Source organism: Phycodurus eques, chromosome 16 (genome assembly GCF_024500275.1).
Source record: "Phycodurus eques isolate BA_2022a chromosome 16, UOR_Pequ_1.1, whole genome shotgun sequence".
Taxonomy (NCBI): Eukaryota; Metazoa; Chordata; class Actinopteri; order Syngnathiformes; family Syngnathidae; genus Phycodurus; species Phycodurus eques.
The window spans coordinates 23406261-23431286 of record NC_084540.1 but is presented as its reverse complement, the minus strand read 5'-3'; the positions used below and the strand labels follow the sequence as shown (position 1 = coordinate 23431286).

General features: G+C 53.2%; 2 protein-coding genes across 6 annotated transcripts in view; one reads left to right on the top strand and one right to left on the bottom strand.

Annotated features, from left to right (window-relative positions):
* The first annotated feature begins 463 nt into the window (after positions 1–463).
* On the top strand, positions 464–15964 carry stx1b (syntaxin 1B). 2 transcript variants are annotated; one of them, XM_061700144.1, is made up of 10 exons: positions 464–855; positions 4996–5070; positions 5366–5465; positions 7040–7114; positions 7195–7268; positions 8809–8917; positions 9026–9099; positions 9482–9619; positions 9684–9794; positions 11672–15964. In XM_061700144.1, the coding sequence occupies exons 1-10, from the start codon at positions 826–828 to the stop codon at positions 11750–11752; spliced, it is 867 nt and encodes a 288-aa protein (XP_061556128.1). In that variant the 5' UTR covers positions 464–825; the 3' UTR covers positions 11753–15964. The 2 variants fall into 2 exon arrangements, with proteins under 2 accessions (XP_061556128.1, XP_061556129.1); XM_061700145.1 differs by lacking the exons at positions 464–855; positions 4996–5070 and adding an exon at positions 6746–6833 and having other exon boundaries at positions 5380–5465.
* A 174-nt stretch (positions 15965–16138) lies between these two features.
* si:dkey-89b17.4 (zinc finger protein 646) overlaps positions 16139–25026 on the bottom strand; it is a 12516-nt gene continuing 3628 nt past the window's right edge. For 2 of the 4 annotated variants that reach the window (XM_061700082.1, XM_061700081.1), the window contains 3 exons: positions 21513–24201; positions 20070–21179; positions 16139–19552 (listed from right to left, as the gene is read on the bottom strand). In XM_061700082.1, the coding sequence (XP_061556066.1) occupies positions 18697–19552; positions 20070–21179; positions 21513–24016 (4470 nt within the window). In that variant the 5' untranslated portion in view covers positions 24017–24201 and the 3' untranslated portion in view covers positions 16139–18696. Of the gene's footprint in view, positions 19553–19891; positions 19987–20069; positions 21180–21512; positions 24202–25026 lie in introns of all 4 variants that reach the window. The other 2 variants (XM_061700083.1, XM_061700084.1) reach the window with 2 other exon arrangements.

The following is a 25026-nucleotide window of genomic DNA, read 5'->3' as shown; positions in this document are numbered from 1 at the left end:
TAGCGACAAAAAGGCTGTAAAAAGTAGAAGTATTCGTCAAAGGTTGAAATTACTGCGATGCAACTGAAACCCTGCAGGCTTTTTTGAACTAAACGTTTTGATATTTGTATATTTGTAAATTTGTACTCTTCTGTCCTACTTTTCGTTAACAACAACAAAATAAGGAAATCAAATCCAAAGTACTTTTGAAAATGATTTGTTTTCAGTGCGTGTGTGCGTGTGTGGACACGCCTGAAAAAAAATATCCCCTCGCTGCCGCGTGGGGGTGCTGTTGCCGTGTGTGAGCGCATGCGCACTGGCCGCCTCCCCACCGCATCCGTCGCCCCTCCCCCCCTTTTCTGCAGCATCAGTACCACTTTCTCTTCTTTCACTCTCTCTCTCTCTCTCTCTCTCTCTCTCTCTCTCTCTCTCCTCCCCCTCCCCCTCCCCCTCCCCCTCCCCCCTCCCCGACCCCGCCGCCCCTCCCCCACTGGCTCGCTCGTCCCGCTGCTGCGTTGCGGGCCACACTGTGACCGCACTAACGAGGAAGAGGAGGACGAGGAGGAAGAGGACCGCCGGGGGGGGCAGCTGCGTTGCAAACCACACGAGGGGGCCACAAGAAGAAGAGGAAAGCGAAAAAAGAAGAAGACGCGCCTCTCTTCCTCTCTCTGTCCTGCACCCTCCTCTTCATCAGCGCAACCTCCGAAGTGGGAATTTTGCGGTGGAAAACCGACGACAGCGCGCGCGAGAGAGAGCCCCCCGCCCCCCGCCCTCCGGACCAGCCGCGTACTCTTCATCTTTTCGAGACCCCCCCGGACCGGCCGCGTACGTGCTCGTCGAGCAGCCATGAAGGATCGCACGGCGGAACTGCGGAGTGTAAGCTCATATCATCTTCATCTTCCCCCTCCTCGTGCGGCCTCCGTGCGCGTGGCGGCAAGGCCTCCGTGCGCGTGCGCGTGCATGCAAAACGACCGAAGACGTGCTGTCACGTGATTGATAGCCTCCCCCCCTCGCGTGCGCGCGTCGGAACGTGACATTTGGACGTTTTGTGCGCGGGCTTCGACGCAGAGGCCTCGTGCGGGCGCGCGCGCGCACGACAGAGCGAGCACGAGGCCGATGGGCTCGTCGTGCGCGCGCGCGCGGGCTACGATCAGCTGGAGGAGAAGGAAATGCAGACATTTCTTTTTGTTTTGTTTTTTTAGCCCTCCGAGCCACATCAGGGGGTCCGGTGGCCTCGGGGGAGGTCCGCTCCTCCCTCCGGCCGGCCTCACCCATTTCGGGAGCCGCCACGCGCACGCAAGCTTCCTTCTTGCCACCATTGAACAGCTGATGCTTCCTGCGGGCGGGAGGACGGGGATGGGGGGGCGGGGGGGGGGGCAGACGCTGCAGCACCTATGAACCATCCATCCAGCTAGACCCCATCTATGTATACCATTTGCATCTATAGCAGATCTATGTGTCACGCATCTATCCGCGTCTGTCCTCTCTGTACGTCTACGCCAGGCTGGCACTTCATTTTTGGGAGAGGCCACGTGACCAAGGGTCACACCAGTTCAAGGGGTCACATACACACACTGTTTTTTTTTTTTTTTTTTTAAATACATTGTATGTGCCAGGCCGGGGGCACGGCGGACGACCGGTTAGCACGTCCGCCTCGCAGTTCTGGGGACCGGGGTTCAAATCCCGGCCTGTCCCGTGTGGAGTTTGCATGTTCTCCCCGTGCCCGTGTGGGTTTTCTCCGGGCACTCGGGTTTCCTCCCACATCCCAAAAATATGCGTGCTAGGTTCACTGAAGACTCTAAATTGCCCGTAGGTGCGACTGTGAGTGCGAATGGTTGTTTGTTCCTATGTGCCCTGCGATGGGCTGGCGACCGGTTCAGGGCGTACCCCGCCTCCCGCTCGAAGATGGCCGGGATAGGCTCCGGCACACCCGCGACCCTCGTGAGGAGAAGCGGCTCAGAAAATGGATGGATGGATGGATGGATGTGCCACCACTCATGAAAACACGCTATTCTGGTTAATATTGCGTTCATGGAATAAGAATAAAAGAGATTAATTCAGTCTGAGGGTGCCGCCATTTTAGGCAATATCACCCTCTGCTGGCAACTGAAATTAACGATGATTGCGTACGTCACGTGGCCAAACCCGGAAAACAGGTTAGCAGACTCGCTGCGTACGCTTCCGGGGTTGGGCACGTGCCGCGTGCGATTAACGGCGGGGAAATGAATTTATATATATATATATATATATATGTATATACATACATACATCATTTGATATGGGCTGGGACTAGGGATGGGCAAGTACTAATACTAGCCTTAATTCAATGTATTCCAATGTGTCAGGTACGCCAGCCACGACATAATATGACTGACACGTGATGATTGTGAACACCGAGCATAAACATGTAACCAAAGGTTTACCCACTGAATTAATTGCGCAATTTTATCCTCAAGTCACTGCTGCCTCGAGATACGAGTGGCATCCATTCAGTGACCTCGCTCATATCTCAAAGCATCTTTCCCCATCGAAGTGAACGGTGACGGAATGAATCCGTTCCAGCCCTCAAAGCATCAACATTCATGTTTTGTTTTTTTCAATCTTGCGTTGAACAGTAAACAGGCAAACAAAAACAAAAACTGCTCGCCACGTAACCTGCGAATACAGAAAATGTGATCATAAAAAACACAACCCCCCCCCCCCCCCCCAAAAAAAGAAAAAAAGAGAAAGCACGGAATCAGGTAAAAAAATAAATCAATAAAAATCACATTCCTGTGAGAGGGTTCCCCAAAAAAGATGCAAAAAGGTACATTTCGTCAAATATGAATTATGCGGGCATCTGCCATTTATGAATTTCAGACACTCCGTCCATAATCGTTGCGGTTTGTTGTCCTCGTTCGTCAACAATGTCGTTTTAGCAATACGTTCGTTAGACATCTGGTCGCATGCTAATGAGCTAATAAGGCTGTGATCCTTCAAAATATAACAATATAACAATATAAATATAACGACAATCGATCAAACCCAGCGTATCCCCATTTATCGCGGGGTTACGTCACAGACACACCCGCCATTTGAAAATCTGCGTTCTCGAGAAGTATATAAGAGGCTCTCCAAAAAAGATCCACGGCCTGTTTACTTGTCACTGACTTTAAAACTGACACCAACAAACAAAAGACAGGACAACATTAAACACCAATATGTTCCACAAAACAACATCACAAAGGTCCACCAGCTTCATGCTAACATATGATGCAAATGACTGTAGACGGGCTAACGGACATTAGCAAAGATGTTACAGTAATCCCGAGTAGTGTTCCAAAACAATTTTTCATGAGTCACCTATATTGTCCCCCATGTCAAAGTTCCACTCGAGCCATTGGGGAATTTTCCATTGATCGATTCAGCCCTGAAGTCAACTATGTTGCACACGATATCAAAATGCTTTTGTAGTGATTCGGCAACGCGTGAAAGATTCATTCACTCATTTCCGACTCCCAAATCACTACAACGGACTCACGGACTGAAACGATGAATCGAATACTCCTAAATGACTACAAAGGGATTTTCAGGTGCCGGAGATTGGAGGAACTCTATCTCGGTCCGCCGCAGAAAAATATATTATGAATCGTATATTACAGAGTAGGGAATGATGAATGCCATAGATGGGCTAACGGAAGGCTGCTTCAAAATCTGCGACATAGGCAAGGAACGCCGTAATAACAACATAATAACGTTGATATTAATATGAAAAAAAAATCATCTCACTGTTATTGGTGCTGTTTAGCTCAACATGACCTTTAACCTTTTGAGGTGAGGCGCAGGCAGGGCTATGACATCATCAGTTACGTGACTCACGAGGGGTTACTATGGTAACAGGTCGGCCATGTTTGCTTCTGATGATCAATTTCCTCCAACAAAGTTGATTGACAACAAAATGGAGGGAATTTTCCAACGTTCGACATCCTCGTGTACACGTGTGAATCGGGCGCATATGCACGTATACGTGTGTGTGCTTGTGTGTACATTACCGTGTGTGCGTGTGTGTGTGTGTGTTTGTGGATGTGTGTGCATAAATTGTGCGTGGACTGTATGTGTGTGCATCCATGTTCGCGTGTGTGTTTGCTGATGTCACGCATACACGTCACGCTGCGAGGTCACACCGATTCGGTATGTCCGTCCCTGGCGACACACACACATGTACACACAAAAGCACAGACAAGGATTGTTTTGATGAAACTGGATTGTCTTGGGGCCACGAAACCTGATCATGGGTCAGAGGTCAAGGGTCATAGGTGAACCATGATGTTGCATTCCTAGCCTATGTCTTTCAAGATGGTGGTGCAAAGAATAGCTAGTGGCCAGTGGCTAACACTTAATACACTTTGACCTTCAATAACCCGACCTACCGGCTCGCGCGCACACACCTATGCGCATGCACACGCACACACCCAACTCTACACACAGGTGCAAAGAAAAACAACGTAGAGGAGCGGTGAGCGGTGTTTTCTTTTTTTGTGAAGAGGAGCAGACATTTTGTAGCAGTGCCCCCCCGTAAACGCAGCTGACTCCATCCTGGCCTGCCGCCGTCCTTCCCCTCCCCCCCCCCCACACACTTTCGCTCTCTGACCCCCGCTACACTGCCCCCTCCCCCACTCGCTTGGCATCGTAGTGTGTGCGTTTAAAGTGAGGGCGGATGTGCACACAGGAAGTTTGCGCAATTACCACGGTAACCGTCACCGAGCACAGATGCTTTAATCGTGAAGGGAATTCTGAACCTCCACATGACATCGGTGTGTGCGCGCGCTTGCTTATCAGCTGGGCCAGACTTGTTGGCCATGTTTGCCGCTGGGGGTGCGGTTTGGTAGATGACATTCGTTTTCGCCCCTGTGATTGGTCAAAGATTGTGGGGGGCGGGCCAAGACCGCGTGACACTGATTCGCGTTGTGCGCGGCCGTGTTGGCTAACGTTGTGCGACGTTTTGTGATCTTGTGTGACATTGTGTTTGTGCCACAGGCTAAAGACAGTGATGACGACGAGGAGGTGGTGCAGGTGGATCGAGACCACTTCATGGACGAGTTCTTTGAACAGGTAACACGCATACACACACACACAACACTTACACACACATACGCACAGACACACCACACAGAAGCGCACGCACGCACAATTTGTGATTATTTTGTGCTTGAGGGCTATACAAATAAACTTGAATAGACTTGACACACGCACACACATGACACAAACACACACATGCAGAAATACACTCCCACACGCAAACGCATTTTGTTGCTGGCTGCTACACACGCCAACCGTGCCAACATACTGGTGAGGCGTGAACACCAACTTCTTGTTTGCGGAGACACCTTGTGTTATCCTTGTGCAGGTGGAGGAGATCCGCAGCTGCATCGAGAAGTTGTCCGAGGACGTGGAGCAGGTGAAGAAGCAGCACAGCGCCATCTTGGCCGCGCCCAACCCTGATGAAAGTAAGCTAACGCTAATCTTCATTAGCATGGCGGTGTCACGCAAACTCCGACCTCGCCGCCCAATCGAACGGCGCCGACGGCCCGCCATCGAGCCTGCTCGTCTGGACCTCGTTCCCGCATGAGTGGATTTGAACTAGCAGGCCTAGTTAGTCCCTAAAACGTCCACTGAAAATCCCTTTGTAGTGATCGGGGAGTCGGGAATGATTCCGAACACAGCGACTCCGTTCATAATCATTCATCGATCGTGATTCTGCAATCACTAAAAAGGGATTTTTGCGTGTATTTTTAACAACTACTCTTCAGTTGTATTTAACGTTTTATCCAGTGGAAAATTTAGTCGACTAAAACATCCACTACAGTCCCAAAATTGTGAATAGGGAGTAGGGATTGTGGGAATCAGTGAATGAAAAGTCGACGAAAAATGAATCATGAATCGTTTCTGCCTGAAAGTCAACTATTTAGCTCAAAACGGGTGAACGATTCGCTACGTTCCGAATCTTGAATCACGACAACAGGATTTTTACAGGCGCTATCTCGGTCCACTATATCAAAATATACAATGAAGGATTCAGAAGGCCTATTTTGGGGGGGGTCTGAAGCCCCCCTCCAAAAATCTTGTTGTATGTGGTCGCGTTAAATGTTTTTAGTCTTAGCCCCGCTAAAATGTCTCTGAAGCCCCCCTGAACAAAATCGATGCAAACAAAAAATAAAGATAATACATAGTTATTGGAAAGAAGCACTTCGTCAACCCAAAATGTGGGGTGGAAAATTTCCAAATGTGAATCTGGGGCTAAGGCCCCCAAAGGTACTCTCGCCCGCGATGGCCCTGCAGTGGACCACATACTGTCGCTAAGCCGAGGGCTGGAATGACAAATCCGATAGTCCCCAATCGCTCGACAGTGGACCGCGAAGAACCAAAATCAGTGAATAATTGACTGGGATTAAGAAAATCGATTTTTTTGAAACCGTCAAAATTCTTGACGAAGATGGGATCAACTGCCATGAAGCGTTTTCGGAATTGGTTACCCCCCCCAAAAAATGAAAAAGCAAAAAAAAAAAAAAAAGCAATCACTGATATAGGAATTCTTATATAGTAAACTCAGTCGATGAGTCATCAGCGAAAAGAGTTTCGGAGCACTGCTCGGGCACCGTCGGCGACGCCATTTGTGTGACGTCACCGACGTCAGCTTTGATGTGCGCGTGTGATGGATGACGATTGATGTGGATTGTTTTTCTCCCACAATTCCTTGTTTCTCAAACTCTTCCTTGCTTCCCGTCAGCCACGTTTGCGTTTGCATGTTGCATGCCGACCTCCTCGCCGGTCGTCTGCGTCCGCGCCGTCCGGCGCGTCCAGTCACTCGAGCGCACGTGAGTCTGTCTGGCCAATGCCCGCCCGCCCCGCCCCGCCCCCCTCGCTAACACGACCTTTGACCCCATCCGAACGAGCTTCGAGGCGACGCGTGACGGAAAGGTGGCTGCTGTGGCCAACTATCGTCTTTGCATCCGCACGCGTGCGAGTTAGCGTGTTGCTAATGCTACACGGGAAGCTGAGCGTGCCGTCATGTGACCCGCAGAGACCAAACAGGAGTTGGAGGATCTGACGGCCGACATCAAGAAGACCGCCAATAAAGTTCGTTCAAAATTAAAAGGTAAGGTCTGTGTGGCCGGGAAGCGCGGCGCTGTTTGCCTTTTCGCAATAAAAGCAGCGCCGCGCGTCTTCTTCCCGCAGCGATCGAGCAGAGCATCGAGCAGGAAGAAGGTCTCAACAGATCCTCGGCGGACCTCAGGATCCGCAAGACGCAGGTGAGGTCCGTTCCGCCCGTAATAAGGACGGCGAGGCCTTCTCTGTCGCTCTCAACGTTTACGAGCTAAATTCTAATATTTGCGCTCGTTTCTGTCGGGGTGCGTTCGGTCGTGTTTGTCTCGCTTGCGCTGCTTCCGCTATGCGGACGTTCGAGATCTATATTTTTTTCGTCCAATCGGATTTCGGCCTGTGTGTGTCTAATGTGGCCCATTGAACGTAAATTCAGATTCATAGATTCACGGGACCGATCACGTTCCAAATTGGCCTCCCGGGGCCAAATGACCTCAGCATTTTTCCATCCCCTGATCGGTTGGTCAGAGTGAAACTTGTGATCTATACACAGTCATCATTTTAATATTCAGCATCTCCGGTAAGTATGATGTATTGATTCTTGTCACGTTATTCACTAAATATTGTTCACACTTCTATTGTTTCTTGCTAAGGCTGCAGCGAAGTGCTGCGACTCGCCGCCTAAAAGTCTAGCGAATCACAGTCGAATCGTCGCTCCTTGGACTACTGCGAAATAAAAGTCCAACAAATGAAATATCCGGTTGGATTATTTGCAAACTATCTGTTGAAGCGGTTAGAGGACACGCTGGCACGTTTGGACTGACGAGTCTCCTGACGGAAACATTTGAAATGACTTACTTCAACCGGGATCCGTCGCCGTCGTTCGGCCGCAGGTCGAATCCCCGCCGGGTGTTGTTTCGCGCGCACCGTCGGTGCCATAAATCCTCGCGGACCGGACCGAGATGTCGCCTCGCCGCTCTCGCCGTCTTTCCCGCTGCCGTGTCAGATCAACTTTCTCCCGGTCGAAGCGCCGCAGTCGGCTTCTCCGGCGCCGGCTCCTTGTCGGCTTCCGTGGTAACCGCGCAGCTCATCCTTTCGGCGGAGAGCTGTTTTTTTTGTTTTTTTGATCTCGGCGACGCGCGCATAAGCGATGCGCACTGAGTCGAAATGGCGCCGGCCATAAACATCGGAAGTGCCGGCGTTGCTGCGCTTGTCAGAACACATTAAGAAGTATGTTAATGAACAAGTATGTCATTCTTCGATTCGTTTTGATTTGAATGTGAAAATTGTGATTTAGGATTCGTTTTTACGTGCGGGCTCACGAGTCAGTTCGAATCACTACTCAGCTGTACTGACGATTTTTGAACAATCGATTAATCTGTCGAACTTCCACGCCTTTGTTTCATTTCAAATTGACGGTGCAGAAAATGCACAAATAATAATAATAATAAAAACAACAGATTACGATGCGGTTGCTAATCGCTCCGTCACATCAACGAGACTACAGACATCTGAGAATCGAAATGATTCATTGACGATCAAAACAGTTGTGGATTAATTTGACGATTGATTCGTTGTCGCACCTCTCGTTTTTGTACCGTATCGACGGTTTTCGTGACTGTGACGTGACAGCGGCGCAACGAAGCTGTCGAGTAAGTCCGGCGAAGGCCCTCGTAGCGAAAGTAGCGAACGCACGACCGCCACCACGCGACCGTCGACGTGATGTTGCGTTCCGGTGTTGTCCCGCAGCACTCCACGCTGTCCCGCAAGTTTGTGGAGGTGATGACCGAGTACAACACCACGCAGTCCAAATACCGAGACCGCTGCAAAGACCGCATCCAGAGGCAGCTGGAGATCAGTAAGCGGCACACGTGTCACGCGCACGACAAGAGGCGGCCTCATGCCCGTGTGTGCTAACCCCTGCGTGCGTGCGTGTGTGCGTGCGTGCGTGCGTGCGTGTGTGTAGCTGGAAGAACCACCACCAACGAGGAGCTGGAGGACATGTTGGAGAGTGGCAAGCTGGCCATCTTCACCGATGATGTAAGCACCGCACCTGAGCTCGCCAACACGGTCTGGCGGGTGCGCTGACGCATCAAGTGAACACGGCCTCGGTCACGTGACCTCTGTCACAAGACGAGCTCTTAATTTGAAGGGGCCGCTTGGCGTCGTCTCGCCCCCTTCATCTTCTTAACAGCTCGCCGAGCCCAGGTCACGTGACCGCCGGTTGCAGCCACACCCGCCCGTGATGTCACACACACTGCAGCCGATCGAGCGCAGAACGAACGACCCGGCGTCCAAAGTCACCGCTAACCTGTTTCCGACTTGTCGCTGGCTTTTTACTAACCGCTATCCTTGTCAAAGACCCGTTCCGGAGCCGACGACTTGTGCTTGAGCTGTTCCTGACCTGTCAATGGCTTGTCAGATCAAGATGGATTCCCAGATGACCAAACAGGCCCTGAACGAGATCGAGACCCGGCACACCGAGATCATCAAGTTGGAGAACAGCATCCGAGAGCTTCACGACATGTTTGTGGACATGGCCATGCTGGTGGAGAGTCAGGTAGGCAGCGGGCGCCCCACGCCGCGGGACTCGGATCGCTCACCCGCGCGGTGCTGGTTTTCAGGGCGAGATGATCGACAGAATCGAATACAACGTGGAGCACTCCGTGGACTACGTGGAGCGAGCCGTGTCCGACACCAAGAAGGCCGTCAAGTACCAGAGCCAAGCCCGCAAGGTAAACCCAAACCGCGACCACAATTAGAATCCCGACCGCAACTGCGGCCGTAGCGAGACGCGCAAGCCGTCCGTCCTTCCGTTTTCTGAGCCGCTTATCCCAACCAGGGTCACGGGCGTGCCGGCGCCGATCCCGGCTGACTTCGGGCGAGAGGTCGTCAGCCGATAGCAGGCCGCAAATAGACGAACAAGCGTTCGCACCTACGGACGATTTAGAGTCTTCGATGAACCTACCGTGCGTGTTTTTGGAATGTGGGAGGAAAAGCCACGCAGGCACATGCAAACTTTTGGACCCGGCCCCTCAGAGCCGTGAGGCGGACGTGCCAAGCGGTCGTCCGCCGTGCCGCCGACGCACGAGCCTTCATCTGAAACCCTAACCCCCGACCGGAGCAAGAACAAGAGCCCCGATCAGAACTAAAACTAGAAACAGAACTAAAGAGGAGTAGAAAAAGGTTCAGCGCTGGTCTAGTAGGGAATACGGCGGACACCCTTGAAAATCGACCTCCCACTATCCAATGGAATATAAGACCACCCACCCAAATTAGCATACAGCGTCTATTGCTAATAACCGAACGTGCTTGATTAGGGTTCAGCCACCCTGGTCAAGTCTCTTCGGGGATGCCGGAGAGGAGGGTCCTACGGTATCTCAGGTCTCCGATTTAGGAGGAGCGACTTAGTTTCGGGCCTGGCCGTGGAACAGCGGAGCAACTGCACACCCTAAGCAGGGTCCCGGAGGCTCGATGGGAGTTCGCCCCGCCAGTCCACGCGTGTTTTGTGGACTTGGAGAAGGCGTTCAACCGTGTCGCTCTTCAGGAGTACGGGGGACCGGACCCGCTGTTCGGTCCCTGTATGAGCAGTGTTAAGAGTTTGGTCCGCATTGCCGCAATTCGTGGGACTCCACTAAGGCTGCCATTTGTCCCAGATTCTGTTCAGAACTTTGATGAACAGAATTTCCAGTCATAGTTGAAGTGTTTCGATGATCTCAGCATTGCGTCTCCTCCGCTTTTTACAGATGATGTGGTTCTGTCGGCTTCATTAAGCCGTGAACTCTCGCTGGTGTTGGGATGAAAATCGGCACCTCCAAATCTGAGGCCGTGGTCCTTCGTCGGAAAAGGGCGAAGTGCCCTCTCCGGGTCGAGGAAGAGATCCTTCTCCGAGTGGAGAAGTTGAAGCATCACGAGCGAGGGAAGCGACGGGCGGATCGGTGCGGCGTCTGCAAGGACGCGGACTCCGTATCGGTCTGTCGTGGTGAGGAAGGGTTCTGGATTTTGCGGTCGATCTCCGTTCCTACCCTCGCCACACGAGCGGCCCGAATGAGTTTCCTCCGCAGGGTGTCCGGGCGAGAAGCTCGGTCATCCGGGAGGGGCATCCGGATCGAGAGGAGCCGGACGAGGTGGCTCGGGCATCCGGTTAGGACGTCTGCCCGGCGGGGTGTTCCGGGCACGTCCCACCGGGAGGAGACCCCGGGGACGACCCGGAACACGTCCGTCTCCCGGCTGGCTCGGGATCTCCGGAAGAGCTGGACGAAGTGGCTGGGGAGAGGGACATTTTTTTTTTTTTTTTACCTGCAAGGTGACCCCAGATAAGTGGAGGAAAACGGACGGATGGATGATTCGGGTTAGTCAGGGTTAAGGTTTGGGCCAGTGATATTACGGGAAAAAACTAACCCCAGTGATGCCTGCGAATATTCTCATTCATGCGGCTGATTTCATTCTCTGTTATGAGGTTTCATTTTCATGATGTTGCGGTGCATAAACCCCGGAGTCCATTTTCTATGGGGTCCAGTTCCACCGGCTTGTGAAAACTGTTGTCCCGTGACCTTGATCCGAGTGTTGTTCCACGTGTGACGGTTGCGTGTGTTGACGTGTCATCCCTCAGAAAAAGATCATGATCATCATCTGCTGCGTGATCCTGGGCGTGGTCCTGGCGTCCACCATCGGCGGGACTTTGGGCTTCTGAGCTTCCGGGACGCCCGTCGCCGTGACGACCGGCTACGGCAGACCGACGGGAGCCGGAGAAAAAAAGCCCAAAAACTTGAACCACAAATGCAAGAAGATAACCGATCAGCAAACGGGACACACTTGGGGTGGGCCGAGGTCCCAAATTCCCACCAAAAGCAACACCCTCAAATGCACCACGTTGTCCGTGTAACGCGCGTAAACCGGCTCGCGCGCCGCCCACGTTTTACTTTGCTTCTTTCTTCTTTGGAGCGTCGCTTTCATTTTTTTTCCGGGACGGCGATGGCGACAGCGTTGGCGGGCGTCACCCGGCAGAGAAAGTCCAGCGGTGCCGTCCCGCAGAAATAGTCCGCCGCCTTGCCCGAGCGCCACGGCCCCCTCGGCAAACACACTTAACGGCTGCGTTCCGAATCCTTTTCTATTCACCATTTAGCGCCCTCGAGCGCGAGTTGGCCATTTTGTTGCGCTGTCGCAAGCACATATTCGCAGTTCGGCGTTCACAGATTTTCTTGACGCCATCTGGTGGCATCTTGGTGCTGAAGTGAGTTGATGAGCTTCATTTAGACCACAGTCGTCCCTTGCCGCCATCTTCTGACCTCTATGGGCAATACAGTACAGTTATGTTAAATAATAAATGTATAAGTAGAGCAATTCATTTTTGTAAAATATAAGGTTGAAAATATTGTTCTTATAATTCATGAATTTGTTCAATATTTATTACATAAGGTCCACCAGCTGACGTTGATCTGGTATGTTGTAATTACGCGACAACAATGACAGCAGTAACCGTGCCCAAGTCGGCTTCCAAAAATATTTTCATTTGACCGATGACTCGACCATCTCGTCCGCCATCTTGAAATTGTTGTACCGTATATAGCGATCAGGGAGTCGAGAACGACGAACGGTTCGGAACATAGCGACTGTGTTCCGAATCATTCGTCGTTCCCGACTCCTTAATCGCTACAAAGGGATTTTTAGTAGACCTTTCGGGAACGACCTCGGATTCCCAACACAGCCAATGTGTCCTGCGAGTGCAAATAGACTCTGAGTCCCCCCATTGGTTGCTCACGTCAGTCAACGCTTTTCACCCGATTGCAATGAAATCTGGTGCGCGTGTGTGTGTGTGTGGGGGATGGGGGTCATTTGAAGGTGGCTGGGTTCCACAGCAACACACCAAGCAAAGGGTGGGGAGGAGGGAGGAGGGAGGGGCCTCAGGTGGGGCGGAGTCAGGGGCAGTCAATCTATGCAGTCTAGATACAAGCGCGACCAGCCCCGCCCCCTGACCGCCGCGGCCCAACCCACCTAAGTCTCTCCGGATACGCTTGTGGCACCCGGTGTTCCTTTTACATGACCGCCTCCCGTCACTTCCTGTCAACGTCGCCCGAGCCGTCTTCGTCGCCGCCTTCCGGACGAATGCATTTGCGGTCGTCACCGAAGTTGCCAGGCGCGCTAGCTTTAGCTTAGCCTCAGTTTACATTTAGCTCCTTCAGATTCCAGACAGTTGAGGAAAAATTCCACAATCCATCTTCAGATGTTTCGTATCAGCTAACGTTCCTCTTCAGCAGTTAGCAACGTGTTTGCGGCCTTGTGGGTTTTTTTTTTCCCGATAGTCGGTCCAAACGCTGCTAACGTGTTCGAATTCACAACATACGTGAGCTCTGCATGCCGGAAACACGGTGCGATGGCAATGCGCCATTAGCGTTGTTAGCATAGCCACTAGTACATGTCAAATTGTTGCGCTACTGTGATGCTAAGGCCTGCCCGTCTGCTGCCGCTAGTCATGCTAACAAGCGCTACAAACGGCACTCGGCGTTCAAGCGCTAACATCGGCCGGCGACCGCTCACACGTCGCATCGGCGTTGGCAGCGTGAGCGCGGTGGCTCGGACGCCAACAGGAAGCGGGAGCCGGCGGCTTTGTTCAGTTACTGCGCTTTGTGTCGTCCTTAGCTGTGCGACGTGTTGTGGCAAACGAAACAAGAAAAGCGCTTGTAGCGTCAACATTTTCTTTTCATTCCAAAACCAAAACCAACTTGCGTGTGCACCAAAGTATCGTCGTGTCGTATTGGGGGCCACACCTCCTCGTACGCTCACCTACCGTCGGCCAATCACGTCACTCCTTTTCCACAGCTGTCGCTCAAGTCGGACATGTCGGGACGTCCGCGCGCGCCGCCGTCGTCGTGCCTCGACAAACGCAAACATGGCGGCGCAAAGGAAGAAGAAGCGCGCGAGTGTTCAGAATCATTCTCGGCTCCCGAATCACGACCAAGAGATTCTTAGGTGCACCTTCACGAACGCCCTCGGTCCACAATATAAAAATCCCTAACCGCAAGAATGCATCATCTTATTTCCCGTGACATCTTACAGTAGATTTTAAGACAGTTGTTTTTTTCAAAATGTTTAGCAAGACACAAAGACTTGTTTTAAGATACACAATCTTATTTTAAAGATCTTATCAAGTCAATTCATACCAGTTCCATTGGCAGATTTTTCACTGATATTAGGGACAAAAATAAAACAAAAAGTACAGTAAGATCTTTTTACTAGAAAGAAATTCTGTAAGATTTTGCATTGTTGCAGTGATCAGGAGCGGGACATGATGAATGAATCATTCGGACGTTCCTGACTCCCGAGTAACTAGAGGACTTTTCAGCGAGTATTTTAGGAACTATCAAGGTCCGCTCGATAAACATATAAACATCCCTTCAGAGTGAACAGTGGGCAGTGCCGCAGTGAACGAGCGAAGGATTCCGAACACAACATCGATGTTGTCCTTTGAATTTCTGGAAAGCGGACAGCGTGGCTCAGGACACCCTCCTCCCCCCCAACCCCACCCGCGAGGTGAAAATGAAAAAGTAAAAAAAACATTTCAAAAATAAAAAAGCATGCAAAAGCGTTGTAAAGTTTTGCATGGTGATGTTTCTCGTATACCGACCTGCCGCCATGTTGTGCGCTTTTCCGCTCATCGGCCGTCTGTTAGCACGTCAGCCGGATTCCTTTAACATCTCCCGTGGTGCCCCCCGCCCCGTGCCGGTGGAGCGACAGGAAGCACAACGACGACGCTCGCTTTTTCCCCAAAACAAACGAAAAGGTGCAAGCGACCGCTCCAAAGACTGTCCCGCCGCCAGCCGTTAGCATGCTGACAATTGACCACGGCGACGGCGGCGTACTCCATGTTTGTAGTCCCGACGACTCATTCTGTCTTCCTGAAAGCATTCCCCAAACCAAAACTCCTCTTTGTCCGGTCGCCGTGACAACATGATGTTTGCCATTGACCCGATGCTCCGCCCACATCTTTGTGCTCCGCCACCCTCCGAGTCAGTATTCATTTGTATTCGTGGGAGGAGTCAGAAGAAGGACTTTGACTTTGTTGTTGTCGTTGTTGTTGTTCTGATCGCCATGGAGATGAGAATGTGTAATTATTGTAAATAACCACAAAAGATGACCTGCATGTTTATCGAGAAAATTCCTGACAAAGTTGACGGCGTCCCAGTCCTCTTTAGCCGCCAGGCCGCCACCTTGGCGACCCCGGGGGGTGGGGGGGGTGGGGGGGGGTCGCTTCCTCTTTAGCCGCCATCTCGGCGTAGCGGGGGCTCGCGTTCTGGTCCCGAAGCGCCTGGCGGCTCCTCAGCCCGAAGTGCTTCCTCCGTTTTGACGACTTTGTCTCTTGAATTCTCGGCGAGCGTCCCGCAAAAGACGGACGATGGCGCAGCGCTGTCCGTCCGACTCGGGGACCCCGAAACCGCCCCTTCGCCCCCCCGCCCCTCCCCGCAGGCAGGCCGACGTGGACAAAGTGCAATATTAGTATTTTGGCGGCGCCGAATCTCGGGACTAAAGAGGACAAAGTGGGGTGCGTCCGCGCCGCTCGCTCAACTTTGGCGGGAAATGCAACTTGTGTGTTTCTTTTAGTGTGTGTTTGTGTGCGCGTAGTGTAACGTAAACGCCATCCGTCCCTCCCTCGGAAACCACTAAAGAGCCCGCACCCCTGATTGGCAACAGCTCCCCGCCCCCTCCCTCGTGCTGCTGTTGGCTGTTTTGTTTTCGTTGGTGTGACGTGCCAGTATAACCCCCCCACCTCCTTGAACGGTCGCGCCCCCCCCCCTCCATGGATCTTTAAGATGACAACTCTATGCAGATGCGTCTTTTCTAAATGTGTCCAACATTTTAAGTTCTGACAAAAAAAAAATCAAAATAAATATTGAAACATGAAATAAAAGACGATTGTTCAGTGTTGTCACGGCTACTTCCTGTTGTCGGGCGCGCGTGTGAACGGACGCACGATGTTTACATAATGTGTGTGACCGGACAGACGGATGAAAACGGGCAGAAGTTTAAATGACGTGAAGGGACAAACCATAATAATGATTATAAATCAATTTTATATAGCGCTTTTCATAAAACAAAGACACTTTACAGACAAAACAGTCATAATTAACAAATGAGTGGAGTGGTTAAACGCCTGTTGAAAGGTTCCGCATGTTTTTAACTGTTTTTGAACTGATTGTGGTGAGTCAGAGGCACAGGCGTGCGTGCGTGCGTGCGTGCGTGCGTGCGCGCGCGCGTGCGGAGAGGAAATAAAGGCATGGATCAGGGCTTCAGCGGGCGATTTTCAGAAGGACGGACGAAGGCGGGTGATGTTTCGGAGGTGGAAGAAGGCCGTTTGGGTGACTTGACGGACGGGTGGTCGGAAGGGGATTGTGGCGTCGAAAATGAAACCGAGGTGGGGAGCGGGTAAGTATGTGACCATTCGTGGAGAATGGGAAGTCTTGAGCGGAGGAGGGATTTGGGACCAACGATGATACGTTTGCAATTTATTGCCGTTGAGATGGAGGAAGTCGGTGGTCGTCCGTGATATTATCGCAGCGAGGCGGTTTGTGAGGGCAGAGTGTGTGGCAGTGGCGAGTGTATTTGTTGACGGAGGGTGCCGTCGGCGTCGCAGTGAAATTGAAGTCCGTGGTGGCGAACGACGTGTCCAAGGGGGAGCGTGTCAACAATGAATAGGAGGGTACCGAGCACTGAGTCTTGAGGGACACCGTGCGTTTCTGGCATGGAGCGGGATGCGCAGTTGTTTATGGAGATGTAATGAAATCTGTCGGTGAGGTAGGATGTGAACCGGGAGAGAGTTAAACCAGTTATGCCAAGGTCACGCTTGTAGACGAAACCATAAGGCCGTGCGACCAATTGCAATTTCATCGTCACTTTGATTTTTCTCATCTCAAGATCATCGAAACGTTCAAATTGAAGGAAAATGCCAAATGAAGTTCCTGCCCCGCGAGAGCACCTTGAACGCAGCGTGCCGGATTTCGATTTTGTCGTCTCACGACCTGGCGCCGGATGTTCGTTCTTCTGCCCTCGCCAAGCGTGCTTCAAGATGTTTCCTGACACCGCAAGCTGACGTTAACGGCAAAACTAAACGCACAACTAAAACAATTGCGCACATTTTATAGTTAAATACAAGATGCACTGTGTTTGGGAAAGATCGACAGCTTAATGCCAACACTCAACGGTAAACCCCTATTGACAGGCTAGCAAAAATTCATATTAGATCGCGGGAGGGATTTAGCTCGAAATAAATATTGACACGAACGCTGTGGTAACACATGCATGCGGGTGACATAACACTCACATGCTTCTATTCGTATCTAATCGAATTCTAAGACGTTTTAGCCTAACGTAGCTATATACCGCACAACACTGCCACCTCAAGGCCAAGGCGCACACAACAGAAACAGCAGATTTGGATTTTTAAACCCCGTCCGGATTTGCTATTATTTTAAAATACTACTTGACTTGTTACCAATTTGTCTTCTGGTTGTTCTTTTAAATTGGAGTTTTGGTAGTTGAATGAATACAAAGTTCTGAAATCATTGAATCGTGTTTGTTAATCTCCATATCAATAATGAAAATAATCCTCATTTCAATATCGATGAAAATAATCCCAATTATTTTTGCTATAATGGTCGCCGGCCAAGACAGACAACTGATGAGGCGTGTGAAAGGACAGACTTGGATTTGTTGTCTCTCGCGCGTTTGTGCAAGTCTTTTAATGCGTGTAAATGAAGTTTACAGTCGAGTTCGATGTCAAAACACGGAATACAAAATACAAAGTGACATGCGTACAACGATCATACAAGTGTAAAAAGAAGCACAGTCTATATTAAACCAAGAACGTTAAGGACGCGCGTTCTCCTGGGAGGCGACATCCTTTACCTCACAATTCCATTTCCTGTTCTACGCTCATCTTCCTCTTTTGATGATCGGTAACTTCGAACATTTGTCCATGTTTGTCGACAGGACGCTAACGCGCGGCGTCAGTGTCAGGTCGCGCGCGTTTGTCGTCCATTTCTATTCAGTCCTCGGCAGTTTAACGTTAACAAATTATCAAAAAGACGTTAGAAAAGTCACAGGACCTCAAACTCAGCGGACAAACAACAGTGAAACGCACGCGCGCTACCGTCACGACGCTAACTAGAGCTGCAGCGTCCAGTCAATAAATACTGCAAAAGCTATGCTAGAAAATACAAAGGTCCCTTTTGCGCAGGGCCACGAGGATTATGGTTCATCACAGCTCAAAAGACGTCTACACACTAGCGCTGCCGCTACTACACACACCTACACGCGTGCACAAGTCGTCATTAACACTAACTATTCTACACAATCAGGAGGCGGAGCTTCCCAAAGGACACGCACAGCTCACCGGCCGATCCCGTGCCGCCGCCGCCGACGATCTCGTGCACGGTCCAATCGCAGAGGCTACGGGTGCCGGGGGGGGGCGGCGCATATGCAAAGTCAGGCAAAGTCCCGCCCCCTCAAAGGCCGCACCCCATCCCCTCCCCTTAGCTCCGCCCGTCCGTCACGCAAGTCTTCTCCAGCGGGGCGGCCGAGGCCCGTTTGCGTTCGCGTTTCCGTTTTGTCTGTGGCGCACGGCAAACAGGAAGCGCGCAGAGTTTAAATGAAGGCGCCGCTCGGCACGTCCCCGAAGTCGGGCGGCGGGCCGGCGGCCCTGCGGGACGGCGCCGCGGGGTTGCCGACCCAGTGGACCTTCATGTGGTGCCTGAGGTTGGACTTGGAGGAGAAGCGTTTGTCGCACTGCGAGCACGTGAAGGGTTTTTCCTTTGTGTGCATGCGGCGGTGGCAGATGAGCTGCGTGGACACGCGGAAGGATTTCCCGCACTCGGGGCACTGGTAGCGTTTGGGCTCGGTGTGAATGCGCCGGTGGTTCTTGAGGGACATCAGGTTGGGGAACTGCTTGTGGCACGCGTTGCAGAAGAAGCTTCCGGTCTTGTGGCTGTTCTTGTGGTTGACCAGGGAGCTGGCGTGGCGGTAGGAGCGGCCACACTGGTCGCACACGTGGGCCTTGGGCGCCCCCTGCCGTCCGCGGGCCCGAGCGGCGCCGTCCGCGCCTTGCTCTTGAATCAAGGTCAGGTCCAGGCCCGATCCCCGGCCCGGCCGGTGGCGGTGGGGCGGGGGCCGCAGGGGCGCCTGGCCGTGGCTGATCTCCATGTGCAGTCGGAAGCTGGCCTGCGTGGGGAAAGCGCGGCGGCACGAGGCGCAGGTCAGCTCCCGCTGCTTCTGGTGGACCCGCCGGTGGTTGTAGAGCTGCGAGGCGACCCGGAAGCTCTTGCCGCAGTCGTGGCAGCGGTGGCGGCGCAGCTCGGAGTGGATGCGACGGTGGTTCTTGAGGGCCAGGAGGTTTGAGTAGGTCTTGAGGCACACGGCGCAGTGATAGATGCCGAGCGTGTGCGTGTTCTTGTGGTTGAGGAGGGAGCTGGCGTGGCGGTAGGAGCGTCCGCATTGGTCACACCTGTGCACAGACGCAACGTTAGACACCTCCGCGAGTGCACATCACGTCAAAGCTACGGTGTTACGTCGGCGTTACACAAGTGTCACAGTATATGATCTGCAATCCGGCTTAGCCAGCAAGAGCTCTTAGCGGCCGAAGCGGGGGCCGGACGAGGTGGACCGGGTCCCCCGCTTGCGCCCCCGCCGCCGCGCCCCCTTCCTAATCTTGTCTACAGGTGGGCCGGTCGTACGTGCGTGCGCGCACGCACAGCCGCGCACACGCACACGGACACACAACATCAGCAACACAAAGACAAAGACAGAGTGGATGCTAACTGAAAGCAAACGGGGGTGACTTAACTGGTCTCACCACTAATTCAATTTGTCCAAACTTCAGAAAAATCCGAATTCCGGCATGCGAATGGTCCCAAGGAAGCCGGATTGGAGATCATATACCTGGAATAGACATGTGCAGAGCTAAATTCATCTTCACTGTTTGGACAAGATCCAAGAATGACAAAGAAGAGAGGACAACTCACGTGTACCGACACTCGTCGGCCTCTCCCGCTGCTCCGGCCGTCTTCCTCCTGATATCCACGCCTACCTGGTTGTCCCCGCAGCGGTGTCGGGCCAGGCCAGACCTCCCCTGGAAACTCTTCCCACAGGCGGGGCAGCCGAAGGGGGTGGCGCCTTCCTCGTGGACCTTCTGGTGGTTGCGCAGAAAGCGGGCCAGGCGGAAGGCTTTTCCGCACGTGTGGCAGATGTGCTTCTTACGTTGCGTGTGGATGCGCATGTGGTTGCGCAGGGCCATGTAGTTGGTGTAAGGCTTGTCGCAGAAGTTGCAGCGGAAGTCACCCGTCTTGTGCGTGTGCTTGTGGTTGAGCAGGGAGCTGGCGTGCTTGTAGGCGCAGCTGCACAGGTCGCAGGCGTAAGGCCTCTCGTCCGAGTCCGGGTCCGCCGAGCTCCTCTCCGTGCCGACGTCGGCCGAGCTGCCGGCCGACGACGAGGACGGCAGGTGCCGGGCGGGGCAGTCGTGCGCCGCGAGCTGCTCGGCCGACGAAAAGCCCTCGCAGCAGCCGTCGCACTCGAAGTCCATCTGGGCCCCCGGACCTTGCGGACCCTTGCATAGGCCCGCCGTGGTGTGTGTGGCCAGCTGCCGCTGGGTGCGGAAGCCCTTCCCGCACTCCTGGCAGTTGTGCTTCTTCTGGGCGAAGTGGAGGCGCAGGTGGTTCTTCATGGCCAGCCTGTTGGGGTACGTGGAGTTGCACACGTTGCAGTGGTACTCGCCGATTTTGTGGAGGTTCTTGTGATTGGCCAGGCTGCCCGCGTGCCGGTACGTCTTGCCGCACTCCTCGCAGGCGAAAGGCCGCCGCCCGCTCTCGGCCGGGTCGAACTTCTGGGGCCTGGACGTTCCTGCGGACGAGTAGGGCTTCTTGAAGCCCTGGTGAGCGTATTTGACGCCCATCGCGGGGCCCTTCGACGACTCCCCTCGCATGCTCTGCATCTGAGAGGGACCGGGTTGCTGGTATCGCGAGCCGTTGGGGCCGGTCCGGACCAGACCTTTGGCCCGGTGTTCCTCGTGGAGACGGAGGTGGTTAATCAGCTGCTTTTGGATCTTGAAGGCCTTTCCGCATTCTTCACACTTGTGCCTGCAGTCGGAAGGGACACGTCAATGTTGTCCTTCTTTCACATGTACATTCATTCGTCGCCTAAGCACGATTTCAGCCATCTTTTAATCGGAAAAAAAACAACAACACAGACGCACGACGGACTTTGCTTGGCAGCCAATCAGCGGAGAATGCAGTTAATACAGACCCCGCGGTTTACGCAGAGCTGAATAAAGACCAAGGTTTTCCTTTTTTCTTAAGATGTCTTTCACAGGCTGACATGTCATGTCTTTTCTTTTTTTCATAGACTTGATTCGATAGTTGGACTGAGCATCCCTGGCTGCTAAAGGTGGAAAAGTAAAAAGGCTGCCATACCTCTTGAGGTCAAAGTGGGTCCTCTGGTGGTTCTTGAGGGCCAGCAGGTTGTAGTAACGCTTCTGACACACCAAGCAGCGGAACACGCCTGTCTTGTGGGACTTTTTGTGGTTGAGGAGGGAGCACGGGTGTCTGTAGCCTCGCCCACACTGGTCACACTTGTGGGGTTTGTCACTTTGGTCTACCATCGCCCGCCGCCCGTTCCCCGCCACGTCACGACTTCCGCCCGCAACCCCGCCGCCCATGCCCTCTCCTCCGGACATCCCTTTGGCTCCATTGAGGCCCTGCTTACTCAGCGCGCTGGCCCGATTCTTACCGGGACACAGGTGGGTGATAAGGTGGTGACGGTCAGCGAAGAACACGCCGCAGTCTACGCAAATGTGGCTGCGCCCATCCAGCTTGTCGCCGCCATTGGCTGAAGATCCGCCGATGCCCTGTTGTTGGCCGTCCGGCCTCAGGGGACCGTGGACGAGTTGGTGATTTAGAAGGTCTTGCTTCCTGGAGAAGCTTTGGCCACATGTGGAGCAGATCATCCTCCAGTCCTGCTCCAGGCTGGACGGTCCGGGACCGGAGGGATTATTGGCATGACTTCGCAGATGGCTGCGCAGGGCTCGGAGGCTGGCGTAATGGTTCCCGCACACGGAGCACTGGTAGACTTCCCCGTCGTCGTCGTCATCCTTGTCGGCGTTTCCCATCCGCTTGCCGCCGGTCAGGGCGTACTGTCGCTGACTGCTCCCCTCCTTCAGACTGCCCGAGGCCATTGAGCTGCTACTGGAGTTGTGATAGTTTATGTTGCCTATGAAACCATTCGACATGTTACTCTGCTGCTGTGGCGGCGGTTGACCACGACGGGGGCACATGTGCGACTTGATACCAGACACGTCAGCATACATCTCGCCGCAGTCGGCGCACACGTGGCGGTCGGCCTGCCGGTGCGCGGAGGAGCCTCCGTCGAAGCGGTCGTGGAACTCGAGCGATTCCAAAGCGCTGCCGTGACCCCCGTCCGGTCCGAAGTGGGCGGGGTCCGCGAGGTTTCCTGGCAGTGAAATGGGCGTCGCGGCGCCGCTGCTCTCCTGCACATAGCTCTGCTGAGAGTCCAGCGTCAGCGGCTCCGGAGATAACCAGTCATTGCCGTCGCCCGGGGGCTGGTTGGCGGAGCGCCCCTTGTGGCTTCGCAGGTGGCTGTGCAGTGCTGCCAAGTGGGGGTACTGCTTACAGCAGACCGTGCACTGATAGTGGCCCGTCTGATGACAGCGCTTGTGGTTGACCAGGCTGCCCGCGTGCCGGTAGCTCTTGCCGCACTCGCCGCACTTGAAGCGCCGCTCGCCGTCCTCCGGGGAACCGGACTGCTCCACGTGGTCTCCGGAAGAAGATGACACCGAGCCCTGAGAAGCGGCGCTAAGTGTTTCTGAGTTGAGAACGGAGCTGTCCTGGCCATGGGAGGCGGGGTTGGGGTCGTGGGTCAGGTAGTGTACTTTAAGGGTCTCCAGGTCAGGATGTCCCGCACCGCAGTACGCGCACGTGTATATGGGATTGTTGACGGGAGGGCCCATTATGGGGTCGTAGGGACCTCTTTTGTCACCGGGCAAAGGCGGCAGGGGAAGAGGGTCCCCGAGAGCCGGGGTGTACGCCGGAGATCGAACCGCACTCAGATTGTGAGGCATAATGCCGGGAAAGCTCCGGGACAGTCCGAGGGACGGCGAGGCGGTGTCGTGCAGGAGGATGTGCTCCTGGAAGTCGGCCTTGGTGGGAAGCGCAATCTGGCATAGGTGGCAGAAGCAGGCGTTGGCGTTGTCGCTCTGGGCGGCCTGAGAGCCGCCGCCGCCGCCGCCGCCGCTACTGCTGCTCACCATGGACGCTGCGGGGCTCTTAAACTTGGAGTGAGTTCTCTCGTGGCTGTTGAGGGCAGCCAGGTTGCTAAATTGTTTAAAGCACACAGAGCACTTGAAGCTTCCTTGCTGGTGACACTTCTTATGATTTACCAAGCTGCCGTGGTGCCGGTAGGTTCTGTCGCACTGGTCGCACTTGAAAGGTCGGTCCCAGGCGTCGTCCGACTCGGGGGAACTTTTGGTACCTTCGTGGCCCTGCAGGGCGCTGTTGTTCAAGTGAGAGCGCCCGAAGCTGTCCGAGAGGTCCTGGCTCAGGGCGTAGTCCCTTTCGTGAGGAGCTCCTTCCTCGGGTACCTCCTCGCTCTCTTCTTCGGCGTGAGCGCTACTTGGGGACAAGGTGTGTATGCGAAGGTGATTCTTGAGGGCCACCGCGTTGGGCAGGGTGCGGGTACAGACGGGACACTGGAAGGAGCCCACTTCGTGAGACTTTTTATGGTTGGCCAAGCTAGCTGCGTGCTTGTAAATCCGTCCACACTGTTCGCATTCAAAACGTGCACTCTCTCCTTGCTGGTAATGTGCTTTCATATGTTCTAGAAGACTTGGAGTACTGGGGCAGACCATATCACATTCTTTACAGGGGAAACCCTTGGCACGACTCATATCATGCATTGCCATAGTACTCTGGCGCCAGTTTTCAGGCGGGAGTCGCCACGGTGCGACCGCCGGTAACCATTGGGACTCGCGGGAGGGGCTTTGGCACGGGAGAGTCTTTGCTCAACAGTCGAGAGCGCCGCCGGCGGACATCATCTGCCCGACGGCCAATCGGGCCACGCCCCTTGCAGGTGGCCGGTGAGCCGTTACTACGGAGACAAGAAGGGGGAGAAGGGTGGCGTCACAATGCGTATTAAGTAATATATTGAAATATGTTCCGCTCGTGCCGCGACCTTCACGCGTCTGACGACGGGGGGGGGGAGCTTCGCCCGTCTATCCCTTCACCTCAAACAAAGTCTGCCTTTCTAAAAACTGTCTTTAATTATCGAGGCCAGCGATCCCAAGTACTGTGCCGGGAAATGATCCAATTTCACTTCTCTCTGCCGACACCGTATAGTGACAAATGCTCTTCCACGAGATGGCAGAAAGTCCAAACCTGTTGCCATGCATACAAAAAGAATCCTAGAGACCTTAACAGGCCCAGATTTCACATAAATGAAGACAAAAGCATCAATCATTATTTCAGGATATACTGTGTACTATTTGGGACATGTTTGTTTGCTGGTGTCCCGTTTCCTAATGTAAATTATGTGCCTTGGTTCCATAAAGGTTGACAAAGACTCATCCAGATGAGTGGTTCTCAAAGTGCGGTATGAGCACCAGTAGTGGTCCGCGGTGTTCCTCTAGAGGTATGCAAAGGAGTTACGGTATTAAACGTTGAACTTGGACATATTACAGTGGCTTAAACAGTTAAGTACTGTTCAGTTGTACTCAACTTTTAAGTTCAATACATTGGCATGTCATCTTTTAAAACATGGTTTTCAAAAGGTAAAGTTTACCTTTGTGTGCAATACATGTTAATAAAATCACCATCATGTATAAGTGCAAAGTAAATGTTTCAACTGTGCATAATGTTACAGCGGCTTAGCATAATAAAAAAGTCAGTGAAAGGTTGCTGTGCCGGGAATCACCCC

Bases quoted from the DNA above. Each gene is read 5' to 3' on its own strand.
- stx1b (XM_061700144.1), top strand. From the start codon at position 826: ATGAAGGATCGCACGGCGGAACTGCGGAGT. The intron at 5,466-7,039 runs GTAAGCTAACGC...TGTGACCCGCAG, and splicing joins CGCGCCCAACCCTGATGAAA to AGACCAAACAGGAGTTGGAG. The intron at 9,100-9,481 runs GTAAGCACCGCA...ATGGCTTGTCAG, and splicing joins TGGCCATCTTCACCGATGAT to ATCAAGATGGATTCCCAGAT.